Source organism: Phoca vitulina, unplaced genomic scaffold (assembly GCF_004348235.1).
Source record: "Phoca vitulina isolate PV1807 unplaced genomic scaffold, GSC_HSeal_1.0 scaffold32, whole genome shotgun sequence".
Taxonomy (NCBI): domain Eukaryota; kingdom Metazoa; phylum Chordata; class Mammalia; order Carnivora; family Phocidae; genus Phoca; species Phoca vitulina.
In genome coordinates this window covers 8,662,485-8,681,964 of record NW_022589735.1, presented here as the reverse complement: position 1 = coordinate 8,681,964, position 19,480 = coordinate 8,662,485, and the positions used below count along the sequence as shown (strand labels likewise).

The following is a 19,480-nucleotide window of genomic DNA, read 5'->3' as shown; positions in this document are numbered from 1 at the left end:
CCAGTGTCAGAGAAACTACTGGTTGTGTTCTCTTCTAGGATTTTTATGGATTCCTGTCTCACATTTAGATCTTGAATCTATTTTGAGTTTACTTTGGGTATGGTGTAAGAAGGTGGTCCAGGGTCCTTCTTTAACACAGAGCTGTCATATTTTCCCAGCACTGTTTGTTGAAGAGGCCATCTTTCCCCCATTGTACATTCTTGCTTCCTTTGTCATAGATTAATTGACCATATAGGTGTGGGTTTATTTCTGGCTCTGTATTCTCTTCCATTGATCTATGTGTCAGTGTAGGTGTCAGTACCATACTGTTTTGATTACTACAACATAGTGGTGTATCTTAAAATCCGGGACTGTGATACCTCCAGCTTTGTTTTTCTTTTCCTGGTTGTGTTCTGGTTTATAAAAATGTCTCTTAGGATATGGTACCCAAAACAGATGCCATATTCCTCAACTTGTGAATCTGAAATTATAGACCTAAGTTACTTTTCATGATGTGGAGGTACAAGCAGGATTGGTAACTTCTGTAATATAAGTGCCCTGAAGGGAAGGTACCTGATACACTGGAAGAGCACCTAATATAGATTTGGGGGTTGGGGAAAGCTTCCTGAAGGAAGTGATGGCCATATCAAGTTCTGAAGAGTACGCCAGGCAGAGGTGGACAAGTGTGATGCCCTGTAGTCACGAGAGGGAGAACCTGGTGTTTCATGAAACAGAACGAAACTGAAAATGGCTGGATGATGGCACAGTTATGGGGCATTGAGTGGAAGAGGCAGTAAATGATGTTCAAGGGAAAACTGGGGAGCACGTCATAAAGGCCCTTAGAAATTGTATTAACTGAACTGTTCCTGAGGATAATAGTCAATCATTAGTGGCAGTTTTAAGTAAAAAAAAACAAACACCACCAACCATTCATTTTAGAAGGATCATTCTGTCCCAAATGCCAACGAATTGGAGGGGTTGGGATGTGCCAGGAGATCGCTTAACAGCTATAATGGTAATTTTTAGATATAATGGTGGTGCCCAGGCCTTGACCAGTGGCTTTTGGGTTGGAAAGAAACAGACTGGAATAGTTCAGAGAATTCCATTGTTGTTTGGCTGTAGTGGGAAGGGATGGAAAGGTAGGAGTCAAGGATTTGGTTTGAGAAACTGGGTAGATGAGAGAATTTAATGAAAATCATTTGAATGGGGAGGGGGCGCCTGAGTGGCTCATTTGGTAAGACGACTGCCTTGGCCTTAGGCCATGATCCCAGGGTCCTGGGATCAAGCCCCATATCCGGCTTCCTGCTCAGCAGTGAGCCCGCTTCCCCCTTTGCCCGCCCCCCCCCCCCCCCCCACTTGTGCACGCTCATGCTCTCTCTCTCTCTCTCTGTCAAATAAATAAATAGAACATAAAAAAAAAAAAAAATCAGGGGCGCCTGGGTGGCTCAGTTGTTAAGTGTCTGCCTTCGGCTCAGGTCATGATCCCAGGGTCCTGGGATCGAGCCCCGCATCGGGCTCCCTGCTCCGCGGGAAGCCTGCATCTCCCTCTCCCACTCCCCCTGCTTGTGTTCCCTCTCTCGCTGTGTCTCTCTCTGTCAAATAAATAAAATCTTTAAAAAAATAAAAAAAAGAAAATCATTTGCATGGGATTGGAATAGAGGAGTGCTGGGGAAGAAGTGAGGTTCAGTTAAGCCTGAGACAGAGATAGCACATGCAGGTGGGGTGTACTATATGCATTTGGTTATGTGAGGCTGAACTGAAAGACATCTAGGCTGGAGAACTTTGGACTTTAGATAGAGCTTGACTGGGAAAGTAGGTTTGGCTGTCATCAGTATACATATGGTAGCTGAACTTAGGAGAGTGATCTGAAATAATTTAGAGCATTGGTACAGTGAAAGAGGAGGGCACAGACCAAAACTCTTAAAGAACTGTGACCTTATTATATTTTAGCTAAACACCTTTGGTGTTTTTGATGGGATTATTTGGGAACCAGCAAAAAGAAAGAAATCAGGGCTGCTTTAATTTATTTAGTAGAAACCCACCAAAATTGTTTGATTGGAGGAGTGAAAATGGTTCTTAAAATATCTCCCTTAGTCAGCTCTCAGTGTCTGAAATTCATGTTATTAGAGGTTCTCTACTTTGGGGTAAGGCATTGTTTCTAAAGGAGTTACCTGTTAAAATGTAGATGTCCCTAAAGACAGCTAAAATACTAATTGGTGGTGGTGATATTTTTAGGTCAGTAGGTTTTTTTCTGGACTTCACACTGAAGGGACAGATAGGAATTTGAGAAAGATTAGGCTTGGGAAACATGACATTGTTAGGAGTATGGGGCAACAGACCTGGATTTGTGCATTGAGGTTACCAAGCACCTGGATAAAGAGATAAGGAGAGTGAGAGCCAGAGATTGTGTGTGTGTGTGTGTGTGTAAAATGGGGATGGTGAGTTGGAGAGCAAAGAGGTAATGTCATTAAAAAGACATAAGAGAACATTTGAAAAGATAAAGAACTAAATAGATGGAAAATCCTGAAAGTATTTCAGTTATAAATTAGGGCAGCCATATAATTTATCATCTAAACTAGGACATATTGAGAAAATTTATTATCTAAACTGGGACATATTGAGATAGAAAGGGGACTGACTTCTGAGTAATTACATTGTGAAAACTTGCATAAACTGGGGCTATCATTAGCAAGTAAGAACAAATGGTCACTGTAGTTATAATGTGCTTATTTTAATATAGTGTAATAAAATAGTATCAGTTTTTAGCTACCATGTGCCAAGCATTGTACTAACTACGCACTTGATACATCTTAATTACATTCTTAAAATAATCCTCTCGGGTAATTGGCTGTTGTTTTTATTTATAGTTGATGAAACCAAATCTCAGGGAAGTTGGCCTACAGTTCTCTGTGGCAGTCAGACTTGGACACAATGAAGTGATATAAACAAAATCCAAGTAAACTCTTAAACACTACATTGTACTGCAGTGGCTGTGGGTGTGCATCTGTATTTAAAAATGCCCTTTGACTTGCTCAGAAAATTACTCTCGTCATATTACATCATGTATTAAATCCCATTCCCCTTCTGATAGTCATTTATCTGAAGGCTTACTTTGTGCCAGACTACGTTATCTAGGCATTTTACGTGTATTAACATAATTTAAACTCATGATAGCCTTATGAATTATTTCCTTTTTATAGTTTAGGAAGTTGAGGCATGGTGAGTAACTTGTCTAAACTCAACATATTTAGTAAGTGGCAGAGCCAGAATTCATACTCTGACAGTTTGACTCCAGAGCCTGTTTTCTTTTTTTTTTTTTCTTTTTTCTTTTTTTTTAAAGATTTTATTTATTTATTCATGAGAGACAGAGAGAGAGGCAGAGGGAGAAGCAGGCTCCCAAGGAGCAGGGAGCCCGATGCGGGACTCGATCCCAGGACCCTGGGATCATAACCTGAGCCGAAGGCAGACGCTTAACCATCTGAGCCACCCAGGTGCCCGAGCCTGTTTTCTTAATTGCTCTCCTCTACTGCCTCCTCTGGTCCATGTTCTTTATGTGGACCTGTTTTCATTTCTCTTGGGAGTGGGTTTGTTTTGGTGCCTGGTAAGTGTATATAAGAAAGTTTCCACAGTGTTTCCAAAGTGGTTGTACAACTTTGCATTCCCACTGGTAGTGCATCTTTATTACCACGTCCCAGCCTTTTCCACCAGTTTTGAAACTCTGGTAGTTAGAAATACATTCATTCTCCCTGTTTAAAAGTTTTGCCTCATTCACAGCTACTCATGTATATACTGTCATTTCTATCCATTTCTGTAACCCTACCACATCCTATGCTTTTAGGGTCCAGGAACGTTAACAGCACCAGCGAACAGTAGCTAGAGGCAAAATGTCTTGAATCTCTAATAGTATCACCATTGGCTAGGATGTTATTGCCCAGATAACTTTTCACTTAAACTGTGTAACTGAATGGTTATATGCCTTTCTTTACAGTGTACTTAAGGAGGAAATAAATGGTAGTGATTTATTACAGTGCTAATAGGTTTTATAGTATACTGATTAGTTTAGAATTTGGGGGCAAATTTCTTTACTTTCTTCAGTGTGTAAAATGAAGAAATTGAACTAGATTTCTCATAGATCTTTATTGTTCTTGCCAGATCTGTATTTCTTTGGGAAGAAAGAAAGAATTAGCATTTGACTTAAATGAGCAAGGAGATGGAACACATACTTAGTACATATTTTTCTTTCAGTATCAGAGTAATTTAGTAGGGTCAAGGCCTGGTAATTTAAGCCATTATTCATTGAGGAAAAGTGGAAACTAAACAAAAATGTTACTGTAAGACTTAAGGCTTTAGCTTCTTGTAGTTTGACCGGCTTAAACCTAAGACTTTTGAATTGCAGTGGATTTGGGCACTTAAAAATAGATTTTTATTTTTAAATTCATAAGAGCATCTGAGGGTTGCAAGGAATCATAAAGCTGGTCTAGATCAGCTATCTGGTATTTTCAGATCGCTGCCGTAATACTCCGACTGCTGATGATAGGTGTCCGAAGGCAGGACGTTCCCTTTGAGGCAGCAGTGACTCAGAAAGATGTTCTAATGTGTGGAAAATAGAGCCTCTGCTCATTCATTCTAGTTGTGCCATTTGTGCTGATGCAGAACTAGCATGATTTTTCTCTGTGACTGCCCTAAAAGTATTCTAAGGTAGCATTACTAACTCATTTCTCTAAAGATGAAGCCCTTTTTTCATAGCAGTGTGATGGAACTGAGACTGTTAACTTGGAGAATACATATCTCTGGATAGAGATGGGCTTACACACTTCTGATATTATCTAAAATAAAATTTAATGATTAAATTCAGCTGAAGAAATAATGTAATTTTCTGTTATCAGTATAAATAATAGGCAGATGGGGATAGAGGTGCCATTTAATATGTAAAAAGCACCAAGCCATGTCAGCAGTTAACAATTAATTAAAATGGATCTGATTTGATGATTTCTTCATTAATTCTAAGCAGAATGTGAAATACAGTATAGTGGTGATACTGGGATGAATGCTAATAAAATTACTATATTAAAATGTTTTTGGTTGACAGTGAAAAAAACTTTTTTTATCTAATTCCTACCAAATGTAATGAAAGCCTGGGGTACTTTGTGGACTGCAGTTGAATGAGTAATAATGAAATCCACTAAATTTTCTTTTTGCCCATGCCGAATTATATGGGGTTAGCTAGGGTGCAGTTTTTGACATGTGCTTTCTTTGTGATCGGTAATTATGGTTTTGATCTTTAACATTGAGATACTATACTTTTCAATGGAATTATTTTTCAGAAAAAAAGATAGTGGCTGTGATTTTCATAGTTAATGCATTGAAAGGGTCTTGCTTTTCATATTAATCAGTTTTGCTTTCAGTTATTAATATGCAATGAATTTGATTTAAAATTAACTGCACATATTTAAGTGTTCAGTTTAATAAATTTTGAAGTTTTTATACCTGTGAAATTATCTCTACAGTCAAGATAATGAAAATATCAGGCACCTCCAAAAGGTTTTTTTCAGCCATTTGTGGGTCTTTTTGTCCACCATCCTCTATTCCCAGGCAATCAACTGAATTGCTTTCTATCCCTAGAGATTCTAGAGTTTTGTGTATATGGATTCTACAGAATATACTCTTGGTGTGGCTTCTTAGCGTAATTATTTTGAGATACATCCATGTTAAATAGTGTATAATAGTTCATTATTTTTCTTAAAAGTAGTAAAATATTGAATGGCTTTACCATACTTAGTTTATCGATCCACCTCTTGTTGGATAATTGGGGTTCCACTTTTGGGTATTAAAAATAAAGGTGCTAAGAACAGTCTTTTGTGAACATAGACTTTCATTTCTGTTAGGCAAGACCTAGGAATAGCTGGCTTGTATGTTAAGTGTGTGTTTAATTTTTTAAGAAACTGCCAAACTGTATTCTAAAGTGGTTTTACCATTTCACATTCTCATCAATAGCATATGATCGTTCCACTTGCTCCATATCCTTGCCAATGTTTGTATTTTCCTAATGAATGATAATGTTAAGGTATATTTTCATGTCCTTATCTGCTGTGTGTACATCATTGGTGAGTATGTTAAGATCATTTGTTCCTTTTTATTTTTTTATTTTTTAAAAGATTTTATTTATTTATCTGACAGAGAGAGACGCAGCGAGAGAGGGAACACAAACAGGGGGAGTGGGAGAGGGAGAAGCAGGCTTCCCGCTGAGCAGGGAGCCTGATGCGGGGCTCAATCCCAGGACCCCGGGATCACGACCTGAGCCGAAGGCAGGCGCTTAATGACTGAGCCACCCAGGTGCCCCCATTTGTTCCTTTTTAAAATTGGGTTTTCTTGGGCGCCTGGGTGGCTCAGTTGGTTGGGCGACTGCCTTCAGCTCAGGTCATGATCCTGGAGTCCCGGGATGGAGTCCTGGGATCGAGTCCCACATCGGGCTCCCTGCTCAGCAGGGAGTCTGCTTCTCCCTCTGACCCTCCCCCCTCTCATGCTCTCTCTCTCTCTCATTCTGTCTCTCACATAAATAAATAAAATCTTTAAAAATAAAATAAAATGGGGCTTTCTTAATGAGTTTTGAGCATCCTTTCTTGTATTCTTTCTGAATATAAGTCCATTTTCAGATCATGAGATTTGCATCTATTTTTTTTTCAGCATGTGAGGTATCTTTTGTTAAGTGTCTTGCAGATAGCAGAAATTAGTAATTTTGATGAAGTCCTGTTTGTCACTTTTGTCTTTCACATGTCATGCTTTTGTGTTTTATCTAAGAAATTTTTGTCTAAGACCACAAAAAATTTCTACTATGTTTACTTTGTGGAATTTTATAGTTTTAGGTTTTACCTTTAGGTCTGTGATTGATTTTGAATTAATTTTTATATGTGGCACAAGGTGTGGACATCCAGTCATTCCAGCTCCATTTGTTGAAAAGGCTCTCCCTTTCCCCACTGAAGTGCCTTTGTAGCAAGGTTTATTTCTGGACTGTCAATTTTGTTTTATTGATCTGTCTCTTTTCAGTACCACACTGTCTTGATATTTGCAGTTTTATAACAAATCTTGAAGTCAGGTAGTATAAGGCTTCCAATATTAATTATCTTTGAAGTTGTTTTGGCCGTTCTAGCTCATTTGCATTTCCATGTGAATTTTAGAATCAACTTCTCAATTTCTACAAAAGCTGCTGGGATTTTGATTAGAAATGCGTGGAATCTTTTGCTCAAATTGGAAAGAATTGACATGTTAAGATCATTGAATTTTGAACATAGTAGTGTATCTCTCCATGTATTTGTCATTGTTACACGTCATTTGATAATTTGTAATTCATATTTTCCAGTGGTAATATTTCCAAAAGTGGATTTTTTGATTGTTCTTTGAACAGTTGTTCTATAGAAACAGTTGATTTTTTAATTCTAGCCATCTCTTTTCTTAATTTTGTTTTCAGATGAAGCATAGCATCCTAGTTCATTGTTAGTTTAGATTGGAAGAAACATGTAAGTTTACAAAATGTAATGTGTCAGTATCTTTCAAGGAGTGATTGGTATTATCCCCAGTATTTTGTCTTCATTTTTTAAAAAACAAGATTATTTATTTGAGAGAGAGAGAGCGAGCTGGTGGAAGGGCAGAAGGAAAGAACCTCAAGCAGACTCCCCGCTGAGCACAAAGCCCCACGCGGGGCTTGATCTCACGGCCCTGAGATCATGACCTGAGCCAAAATCAAGTCAGACACTTAATTAACTGAGCCACCCAGGCACCTCATTTTTTTAAAAGTAATCTCTACACCCAATGTGGGGCTCGAACCTACAACCCCGAGATCAAGAGTCGCATGCTCTACCTACTGAGCCATTCAGGCACCCCGTCTTCATTTTTTTTTTTTTTAAGATTTTATTTATTCATTTGAGACACAGAGATAGAGAGAGAAAGCATGAGCAGGGAGAGAGGCAGAGGGAGAGGGAGAAGCAGGCTCCTCGCTGAGCCAGGAGCCCGATGTGGGGCTCGATCCCAGGATCCTGGGATCATGACCTGAGCCTAAGGCAGATGCTTAACGATCTGAGCCACCCAGGCGCCCCCGTCTTCATTTTTTTAATGAAATATTAATATTCTTCATAATATGGAACCTTGAAACTTCAAACTACTATTACTTAAATGGTTGAATTTGTAGGTAATTTCAGGAAAGTAATTGATTCTGATGGAGGCATTGTTACTTGTTTTTATGGGATTCTGAGATTTCATTCAAGTTACATATTTTAGAGAATCAATTACCTTGGTATTGGTTTTGGGAGAATGAAGGAAAGTATATGATAAGGACTTTGAGGTTTGAGGCTTATGCACATGAATCACATTGCAGCTTACGGAGATGAGAAAACTGAGGAAGCAATGAATTTGGGATTTTCATTTCAGCTTGGACATGATTTAGGCCTGTTTGTTGACTGTGTTAAGTGCTTATATGTTTATTTGGAGGCTCATAAATGAAGAAATATATCTTAGGAAAAAAAAATATTTCTTAGGTCAAAAATAGGTCTGAGGTCACACAGCTAGTTATTGCAGAATTAGAACCCAAACCTAGGGCCTGCTGACTCCAAAATCAATGTAGTCATTAGCCCTATACTATATTGTATTGTCAAGGCAGAAAAACATGCTTGGCTTTGATAGTAATTAATGTTCCCTGTGAGCTATTATAAAAATATAGCAGAGTTTGCAAAGTCAGATGCCAGCAGGATCCAGACAGATAACTGAGTTGTGTTATGAGAGAGTGATGACATCTGCAGGCAACTGCAAAGCCTGTGACCCACCCAACGGATTAGCTGCTAATCAGCTCCAGCAGATTGTTACCATGTGGGAATGTGGGCCCATTATCGCTAGATCTTCTATTTTTTTTTTTTTTCCCCAAGAGAGGTCAGAAATCTTGATTTCCATGTTGAGTCTTCTGATTTATAAATGTAGGCAGCTGTCCTTTAACATGAGTGTAGGTCAACCTTATTTGTGTCCACCACACATAAATGTGTGTTGGATTCTACCCAGTGGGCAACTTCTGCTAAGAGTTGTATCTGGTATTCTGTGGACGCAACAATAAATTTATATGATGTGAAAGGGTGGTAACCGTGTAATAAGCACACTACAGCCTTTGAAATGAAAGTTGCTTAGTTTGAACATGGGGTTTATTGAATCTGGTATTTAAGTTCAGTTTTCTTATGGATCAGTTAATATAGATGGGGGAGGAGGGAATTGTTCCCTGTAGCCTTTTGCTTCCTAATTGCATGCTTTCATTTGCACATAGGGCCAGTTGCGAGTTTGTGGACGTTTGGCTGAAACCTGGAACCCAAATGAGAAGAAACCTTCAAGGAACAACTTCTGTTGACAGTGAGTCTATAGTCATCTGTATGCATAATATGGAATGTTCTCAACCCAGAGATAGCTAAATGGGTGACTCCATTGACAAGGAGTGGTGAGTCTGACTGTCCCCACTGATAATTAACTAAATCCTTTTCATAAAAAGAGAACTCCTCCTCCTCCATTCTTAGCATTTACTCTCTGTTGAATAGTACATTAATTTTTGTATTACAGAGAATGACAGCAGTGCAGTTTAGGAAAGTTCCTTGTCCCTAACAGTGTATTTAGTGTATGGTTGCAGTTTGACTTTTTTTATTCAGTTAGGCACATCCTTTCCTTTGTCATTGTATTTTTCTCTTTTATTTCTTTGCCTAATTATACCATCTTCCAAGGCCTGTCTTCTTGAAATATTCAGCTAACATTAAAATGATGGTCATGATAATTAACAGCATCCACTCTAATCTTGGTTAATGGTAGGTGCCCTTGCCTTGGGAATCATTTTAGGAATAGATCCAGTTTTGGCGACTGAGTAATAGAAGGGAAGTCTGTAAGAGGATTCTGGGAAAGGTTTTCTTGGTTTTGAGAAAGAAGGAAAAAGTTGATCCCTCTACTCCCTAGAGGTGGTTTTATCTGGATGTGACATCTGGAACTGCTGTAGCCATTTTGCTACTAGCCTGAAAGTGATGTCCTTATGTAAAGTAAGGCAGACTCGAGAACGGCAGAGAAGTAGAACTGGGGCTCCATGTAATGTATGTAGAATCACCCGAACTGTGGATTCCTTGTGATGTGAGGTAACAAATTTCCTTAATGTTAAGTAGTTTTGCCCTTAGGTTTTCTATTACTGGCTGTAGAAATCCTCTCATTTGATTTCTCCTCTTTCTGATTACCCACTGTCTTTAGTGTCTCATTCATTTATTTCTCCTTGATTATGTTCTGTGCTGTCCAGTAATGCTGCTTTGTATATGTTGCTTTTGAGGCACATTGTAAACTTTGTGAAGTTTTTTTTTTTTTTTTTAGATTTTATTTATTTATTTGACAGAGAGAGACACAGCGGGAGAGGGAACACAAGTGGGGGGAGTGGGAGAGAGAGAAGCAGGCTTCCAGCTGAGCAGGGAGCCCGATGCAGGGCTCGATCCCAGGACCCTGAAATCGTGACCTGAGCCGAAGGCAGACGCTTAACAACTGAGCCACCCAGGCGCCCCAAAACTTTGTGAAGTTAAGGGCTGTGTTTATATCCCTCCTCTGTCTAATGCCAGTACTGTCTTCTTCTTTTTTTTTTTTTTTTTAAGATTTTTAAAATTTATTTATTTGACAGAGAGAGAGCGAGCAAGAGGGGGAACACAAGCCGGGGGAGTGGGAGAGGGAGAAGCAGGCTTCCCGCGGAGCAGGGAGCCCGATGCGGGCCTCGATCCCAGGACCCCGGGATCATGACCTGAGCCGAAGGCAGACGCTTAACGACTGAGCCACCCAGGCACCCAGTACTGTCTTCTTAATAAAGCCAGCAGTGCATATTTACTGAATTGAATTGTTTGAACAGTTGAGTATTTGAAAAACCAATCTACAGAATTGAACAATTAGAGATTTTCTTTCCTTCTTTTCTTTCTTTACTTTCTTCTTTTTCTTTTTCTTTCTTTCTCTCTCTCTCTCCCCCTCCCTCCTTCTTTCTTTCCCTCCCTCCCTCTCCTTCCTTCCTTCCTCTCCTTCCTTCCTTCCTTTTCTTTCTTTTTCTTTCTCTCTTTCTTTCTTTCTTTCTTTCTTTCTTTCTTTCTTTCTTTCTTTCTTTCTTTTTCTTTCTTTCTTTCTTTCTCTCTCTCTCTCTCTCTTTCTCTCTTTCTTTTCTTTCTTTCTTGTTTTATTTCAGAGAAGGGGGAAGGGCAGAGAGGGAGAGAGGGAATCTTAAGTAGACTTCCCCGCTCATGAAGTGAGCCAAAACCAACTGACTGAACCACCCAGGTGCCCCTACAGAGATTTTCTTTTAGTTCAAATCCTTTTCTTTAACCACACTGCTTCCCTGCAGGATTATAAATGAAGTTTGGCTTTTAAGATGATTATTGTGTAACACATATTCAGGTGGTTAGTTCTACTCTAAAAAAATGGTGCTCATATTTTGTCTTTTGTTTTTCTTTGACTTTACTGTTAATATCAGATCTTTTCCTATATATTTGATTACTGGCTTTCAGTGTAATAAATTTCACTATTCTCTGGCGTAAAAACAGGATAGTTTATGTTCTATTTTCTCCACTCATTATAGGAATAAGGGACATAAAAAGTAAGAAACATAGTAATTCAGAAATAATTAGTATTTGACTTTGAAATGCACATTCAGAAAAAGCCTCCCTAAGGTGTACATCTTTGATCTGCTCTTAGGACCTAGTTGTGTGTCTTTGTGTGTGGGGGGGTAGGTTTCATGGTGAATCTAGTACCTTGTGTGAACTCAAGAGGAGTCTTGAGTTACAGGATGGATTATTTACTCCTATTTTGTGCTCGCTTCGGCAGCACATATATTTACTCCTATTTTAAGGCTCTATGAAACAAAAACACTTTTTTTCCTAACTCAAGCTAATCATGTACTCTTCACTATTTAAATTCTACTGTTGTGATCTTGAAAAAGTCGGATGTAAACCTCTTTTGCTTTGAGAAAATATATGGTGTTGGTTTCTGTTGTGTTAAAAAGGAAAATCATAAAGCCTGTGGGTAATTTTGTAAGACATTTTGAGTTAATTTTTTTTTTCCTTGATGGGTTGTTATTAAAGTTTGGGGGAATAACTTTTTAAGAAGGTAGTGAAAGTTGTATGATATGCTTAACCTATCAATTTTAATTCAGTAATACCATTCAGTAATATTAGAAGTTGAAATCACTGAGGTCAACTGTAATGTACTTTATTTCATAAATACTACGAAGAGTTTGTTAGAATGGAACATGTGCCCTAACCCAAGGCAGTCACAGCAGGCATGTGATCTCAGCTAGATGAATCAGAATGATCTTAGGATATTTGCTAGGAATGCTGGGATAAAGGCACTTATTTTTTTTTTTGGCTGAATTTCAACAGAAATCAAAATGTACTCATTAAACTCCTGGAAGCTACCTTCTTACCATAAAAGGAAACCAGTTGAGTAAGAAGCAAACACTGAAGGAGTAGAACAGAGAAAAACCATGCCCTGACCACTAGATCCAGTCTTCCCTGAAGATAGTATACTTCTAGACTTTATTTAGTTTACATGAGCCATTAAATTCAGTTTAGTCCAGTTGGCTTTGGATTTTATGTTTCATGTATATGAAACCGTCTTAACTGATAGATCTTTTATTCTAAACTATATAATGATAACTCAAGGGACTTAATAAAACTTGAATTGTGAATTAGGCAAGTAAGTCTCTGATAATGCAGTCCATTATCAGGTTTGTAAGGTGGCAGAAAAGGCCATTCATTGATTGATTACAAGGATTCAAGTATTAAGTAGAAGAGTTAAGGTGGTAAATAAATACATAGTCCATGCCATTGCTAAGTAGTTTATTGTTAACTGGAATAGGCTGACATGATGTGAATAATCCTACTAGTATATAGTAGGATTATTAACTGAGATTAATAATCTCTTACTAAACAAGATTAGGGTTGTACAGGCAAAGGAGTATCCATCATCTCTTGTGATTAGCTCTTTGGTGGAGACGCCTACTGAACCCCTGCTACCTCTGAAGCTGGTAAAACAATTGTGGGGAACCCGGAATTGGCAATCTTTAAAAAATATATATATATAAATTATTATTCATTTTTTCCTAATAAAGCATTAGAAAAGTGTACAGTCCTCAATCCCATATTCAGATTTTTTTTTTGTTTGCCTTATTCCGAATCTTGAGGCCAGATATACTGGGGTTTCAGAATTCTTCAGATTTTAGAAAGGTTAATATATGCACACACTGTATTAATACCTCTTTTTTACTTAAGGGACAAAGTGGTTTCTGTTATTAATAATACAAATAATAATGCCTTACATGAGTTGAACTGCTAAATGACATACTCTGTATACTTTTCAACATTATCTTAACTATTTAACAGTTTTTTTTTTAGTAATAGCAGTAAAACATGAGGGACATTCATTTCATTTCTTTTTCTGTCCAAACTATCAGAACATAACTTTCTTCACATTTGAAAAATCCCCTTTTCTTTGATTTTACCTACACATCCCCCATCTCATTTCACCCATTTCTTAAACTTCTTTATTGCATCGCCCACACCTTTACCAGACTACAGAATCTACAAGTAATTACATCTGACACCTAAGTAGAGCTTAGAAAGTCAAAGTCTTCTCTCCCAAAGGTTTCCTCACTTCACTGATAATTCTTCAAAAAAGAAAAAAAACTGCTCTTCACTCATACATTTCATACTTGGACATTTCAGCAAATCAGCAAGGCAGGCTTTTCTTCTCATTCAAAACAAGATTAGATAGAGTAGTTCTACTGAGCATGTTGATGCTACAACCCATAAGTCTGGGAACCCTGGGTACTGTTCTGCTCTATAAGAACGTTGTTTCGTGGAATAAAAGTCTATATAATTTGTGGTTGATTTCAGTCCATACTGTGTTGAATAATTAGTAATAGGGAAGTGAACTCATTCATCAAAATAATGATCTTTATAGCTATGAGGAGACAGCAGACACATCTGTGTATGGCAGGGTTCTTACTGTTGGAATCATTTTGACTACAATACAGTCGGTGTGGGAGCTGTCTGTTTTGTTTTCTTGCTGGTGAGGAATAGGAACTGATGTAAGTTGGTGAAGATTTGCTGGAGCCAGAGTATAAGCCTTTGTTTGGTTTTCTTTTGGCTATTGTAATACTGCATAGGTGGCTGGGTCCTATTGTATTCAGAGTGAGGGTTTCTGATTCGTAACCATGCTGGTGAGGAGGAGATGCTGCTGACAAACGATGGGTGACATCTGTTCGTCAGTGGTTGACAAAGAAGGATGCAATTTGAATTGGTCTCACTCGAATGTAAAATAAAGGTATAACAAAATAGTTTTGATTCCACCCATCCTTTTCAGAAATGCTTTGGAGATCCTCATATTGCTATATTGTATTCAAGACCTGGGCTGCTGCCTTCACCACTTATAGCGATGATCTGTCTCCTCTGCCCTTGGTTATGTCTCTATCCCCCCTGAGTTGGCCAGGACTTTGTTGTTCTCCATGTTTTTGCTGGTGACCTCATGCAGAGCACAGCAGATGGTCTCATCAGACAGTACATGGGGGCCAGTGCTACTGGGAAGCTGGTTGGCCAGGTCTCTCATGGTGTATTTACCTGTGAGCTTTTTGTCCCAAACATCTAGCACCATATCCGTCAAAGCAGTTGCTTCAGATGGAGCATCTATCATTATCTGCTTTCAGAAGTCCTACAAGCATGGGCAGCCCTTTGTATTTGTGGATGGTCACCTGGATGTACTCTGCAAACTAGTTTCCAGCAGAGGCTCTGGAGAGATCCAGCAGAGCCCTCCAAGGTAGCTGGCATGCAACTTTCTGGTAGAAAAATCAGATACGGTTTTACCACTGATGGATGCCACAGCATCTCAGCCCGTTTGGAGTACTTTGGCCGTCTTGGGATATGACCAGCTCCATCCCGTTGATCCTCTTGTGTCCTTCTCTTTCTGTTCGCCCCCTGACAGCCGGGCTCCAAGTCCTTGCTGGGAGATTCTTTTCCTGGTAAGGCATCCAGTTAATTCAGCCCCAGCAGCCAGGCCTGAGGGGCCTCCAGGTGCAACTGATTGGGCAGGTTCCGTGGGGTGCAAACGCAGTTCACCACAATCTTGGTGTTGTAATCACATGTGTTCACACATGTGTGGATCCCATGCAAAAGTGAGTTTACTAGCACCTCACAGGGTTGCATGTGCTTCTTCACTTCCTCCCCTGTGGAGCTGGCAACCTGTTGTATTAGGCAGAACAAGTGAAGTCTGAAATTTAGTTTTGTGATCATCATGAAAAGAAGAGCTATTCCATCCAGAATAACTGGAACATTCATAGTGTTTGTTAAGGTTGAGAGAGCATCTTGATTGATTGTCATCTTTATAACATCACATGGAGATAAATTCCAAAGAACTCCTGTAACAAATTCCCTTACTTCGGCATCAGTAGATTTTCTCATCAGTTGGAACAAGGCAGGTATCCTACCAACATTTTTTTTTATTGCTATTTTATTTTCATCTGTAGACTTGCAAAAACAAGGTTTCGGAGGGCACCCCACAGCATTCCTCCAAACTTCCAAAACTCTGTCGTCCAAAAAGTCGAACGGATGCTTGATTCTTCCTTACCTATACCCCTCCATCTGTACTTTGTTGTTGCCAAAGCACAGGTGCTGCAGGTAGGCTGCTGCGTTTGCCTCCCCTGATGGCCAGGGTGCTGCAGCATGTGAATGACTTCAGGCAGCTTGGGGTCATGCCAGGCAAACTCCCTGGGGTCTTTCTGAATACTGTCTATTGATGGGGATCTTGTGCTAGCATCACATGTGGTGTTGCATGCTGCAGCCTGTTATAATTGCACTCCTGCACTCGGTGCTGTATTGGCCTGTAGGGCTCTGGGCAGGTAGCTCTTGTGTTCAGAGCATAATTATTTCTTTGGTATGTAAGGGTGCTTTGCTGGCTGGACATCCTTTGCATGTTTCCAACACCTACTGTACCTGGGCAATATAGTGCTGCCTATGATCTTTGGATTTCTACGGTTCCGTGGTTTGGTCTGTGATAACATTGGGCTGTAATAGGTCTTCCCCTCCTATATAGGAGTGATGAGCAGGTTGGGAGACAGAGCTGAACGAAGGTCTTTTCCAAGCTGGTTGTACTGCCTAGCACAGGAACTCTAAGCCTTTCAGGCTGTCTGGCCGATGTGGAACCATACTCTTCCTAAATGGCATACTGCTGCTGTGCAAGTTGTTCTATGTCATGAACAGTCCTTTACAGTGAAGGTCACAGGGTATGGTGCGGTGGTCATCCCTCAGTGTTTGGGGGACAATGACCCCACTTGGCCTTGGGATGGGAAGCTACTTGAGTCTGTGCCTTCCATCAGGATCAGTGGGGACCCTACTTTGGTAGTGGTTTGGTACTGAGAGGTCGGTCAGTTGGGATTGGAAGTCTGCTGGGAGGTGACTGATCCAGCCCTATGTACAACTACGGGGGAAGCGAGTCTGTATGCAGAGTATGGTGAGGCTGCCTGCTGAGCAGGTAATGGAGTGAAGGAATATGCACTGGGGTTCAGTGGTTGGGAGTCACTCACTGACACAGAGCCGAATCTGCTCTCCAGAGAAGTTTTCTGTAACCCCTTTGAAGGAGACGTGCCTCCTGATAACAAAAGAAAGACTGCTCCAGATGGAGCTAAACTAACTCTTCTCATGGCCCGATTAGCTATTGATGGCTGAACCAGTGTTGTCCTTCAGCTCTTGAGTTTCTCACCAAATGGTTATTAGTTGATCCCATGAATGAATGCTATGGTCTGTTGTCTGTCTTACCCAAATTATAGCTGTTGTGGAAACTCCTTGCTTCTACTGGTATCTACTCTTGGAATAAGAATTCATTTTTGTTGGACTTCTTGAGTTACCCAATGATCTTTCATGGAGAGATGTCTGTGCTGGTGAATAGAGGGTCCCTTGTGCCAGTGCTGTCCTGATGACATCGTTGTTGGGATGAACAGTGTCAGAAACTCCAGGTTCTTTTATACCAGTATTTGGCACATCTGTTGATCTCCAAAGAAGTGACTTCTCAGTTGAGCTGCTCCTTTAGGAAGGTGGCTGTGGCGTCTGGTTTCATGCCTGGGCCAGTGGAGGCAGCTTCCTTTCTGTGGTTGCCGCTCCTCCGCTAGTGAAGGCCTGCTCAGGAGTGGGCATTCCTCCTTCCAGGTTAGGCAGTGGCTCTTGTCACTCTGGGAATGAGGTCCATCTGCACTGAGGGGTTGCCGCTGTGGCACTGGAAAAAATTTAAAAAGTGGGTGCAGGGCTGCCCGACTCTCCCTCCCCCATTTCCCCCCTCCCCTGAATTAGCTCTCCCACCACCCACAGCGGTGATAGCTAACTTGCCCCTCTACCTTGTGCCCATGGTGTCACCTCCGCGGCCAGCATTGACAAGGACTCATTTTTATACTTGAGAAAACTTAGAGACATTCGGTGATTTTATGGAGGTTTATGTAGCTAGGAAGTAATAGAGTTGAGATTATACTCTGTATCTGTTTGGCACTGATATCCATGTGCTAAATAAACCTCTGTTGCACTGCCTCTTCATGGTGCTGTACTGTTTAAATTCATCTCTTTATTGTGAACATTAGGAAGGTGATTATTCTTTGTTAAGTTTAATCAGCCAATCTAACAAATTCACATAGTATTTCTATTAGTCTTGCAATTGATTCACTTAGCTTTTCTGGGAATATAGTCTATTTGTAATTAAACATAGTTTTAAATTTTGCTTATCCTTTTCAAATTTTATATCATATTGGTTCACTTACTAATTACATTGGCTAGAACTTGTGGAACATTGTGATTACAGTGAGCATCTTGTCTTGTTAATTTAATGCATCTAATGTTTCACTAAATGCTTATTTAACATTAATTGGAACATTGATATTCTTTCACCCCTGAGCATGAAGCCAGACTTTAGTACTCTTTATAAATAAAATATAAAAGGGATTGGAGTACTTCTGTTAAGAGTTTTTAAAAATCCGGGGCGCCTGGGTGGTTCAGTCGGTGAAGCATCTGCCTTCGGCTGAGGTCATGATCTCATATAAATAAATAAAATCTTAAGAAACAAGTTTTTAAAATTCCTATTTGGACATCTTTGTAGGCCAGACTTTAAAGTCTTATTTGTTGCTGTGTCAAAATTGCTATAAACTAAAACTGACTGTTACTTCTACCTACTTATACCACTCTTCATTTTTTTTCAAGATTTTATTTATTTGAGAGAGAGCAAGCATGAGCAGGAGGAGGGGCGGGTGAAGAGGGAGAAGGAAACTCCCCGCTGAGTGGGGAGCTTGTTGCGGAACTCGATCCCAGGACCCTGAGATCATGACCTGAGCTGAAGTCAGATGCTTAACCAATTGAGCCACCCAGGCGCCCGATACTGCACTTCATTTTTAATCTCTTATAGTCTGTACATAATATCTTTTACCTCTTCGGTATATTCATTTTTATACACTTAAAAATATGTTTATTATACTTTATAACTTGCTGAGTTATATTTATTTTATCTATGTATTTTAAAAATTTTTTGTGGGGGGCTAACATGTAGTAGAGCTCAGTGAATACATAATGAATAAGTTAATTTTTATAATTATCTGATTAGTGAGGCATCTTGATAAACCTATGTTTGGCTAATGATAGGAAAATATTATATCAATTTTAGAGATGGAAAAAAACCAGAAAATACATACTTATTATTGTTGTAGTTTCTTGGTTTCATGGTCGTGTGGCTGATTTCAGATATACCAATTTCCCTGACTTGATAGCATTTTGCTGTGGGTACCAGTCTTTTAGAAGCTCTCTGGTGCTCTGGTGGGTTTAGGTATTTCTCTCTCTCTCTCTCTCTCTCTCTCACACACACACACACACACACACACATATGTTAGGAATAATTCATTCACCAAATGTGAGAGAATGAGGAAATGTGTATATAAAAGAAAATTATTAAGGAAGTAGAATGGGATTGCTCCATTCAGATATTGCCCCTGAATGGTTCAGAGTTTCTCCTGTTAAACTTGAAATTATCTGTAAAGAAGTAGCTTTGGAGATTTTTAGGGAATGGAATAGTTGGTATTAGCTCTTTAGTTTTGTCAGTATGATCCAAAATATCTGTCTCTATCTATAGGTAGAAAATATTTTTGAAAGTCTGGTAATAGTGTTACAGTTTAAGGGAATGAAACTGATATTAAATTCCTACTTTGGTTAATGATCCAGGGTTTAAATATCTGGAAATAATTGCCATTTGAGGGTCTGTGCTTTGCTTAAGTAAATAGAATTGGTGGCTCAGTGTTGGGCCCATTCAGCAGCTAACCCATAGTATAATAATCCTTACCACAGCAGCTGGAATTTATTGTAGCTGTTGCTGTATGTTCTCACTGTAAAGGCCATGATTTCCATGAGGAAATCATAAAAGCAGCCCTTTTGTGGTTTTGATTACAGAGTGTTTTCTGGGCAGC

General features: G+C 39.5%; 1 protein-coding gene and 1 pseudogene across 5 annotated transcripts in view; one reads left to right on the top strand and one right to left on the bottom strand.

Moving 5' to 3' along the window:
* CDC42SE2 (CDC42 small effector 2) overlaps positions 1-19,480 on the top strand; it is a 144,869-nt gene that overhangs the window by 60,434 nt on the left and 64,955 nt on the right. For 3 of the 5 annotated variants that reach the window (XM_032425030.1, XM_032425031.1, XM_032425028.1), the window contains exon 2: positions 9,278-9,360. The exons of 1 other annotated variant lie outside the window; for it this stretch is intronic. Coding sequence is in view for 1 of the 4 variants with exons in the window: in XM_032425028.1 (XP_032280919.1) it covers positions 9,278-9,360 (83 nt within the window). In the remaining 3 variants the exon portion in view is untranslated. One more of the 5 variants, XM_032425033.1, reaches the window with a different exon arrangement.
* On the bottom strand, positions 11,195-17,981 carry LOC116645072 (annotated as a pseudogene).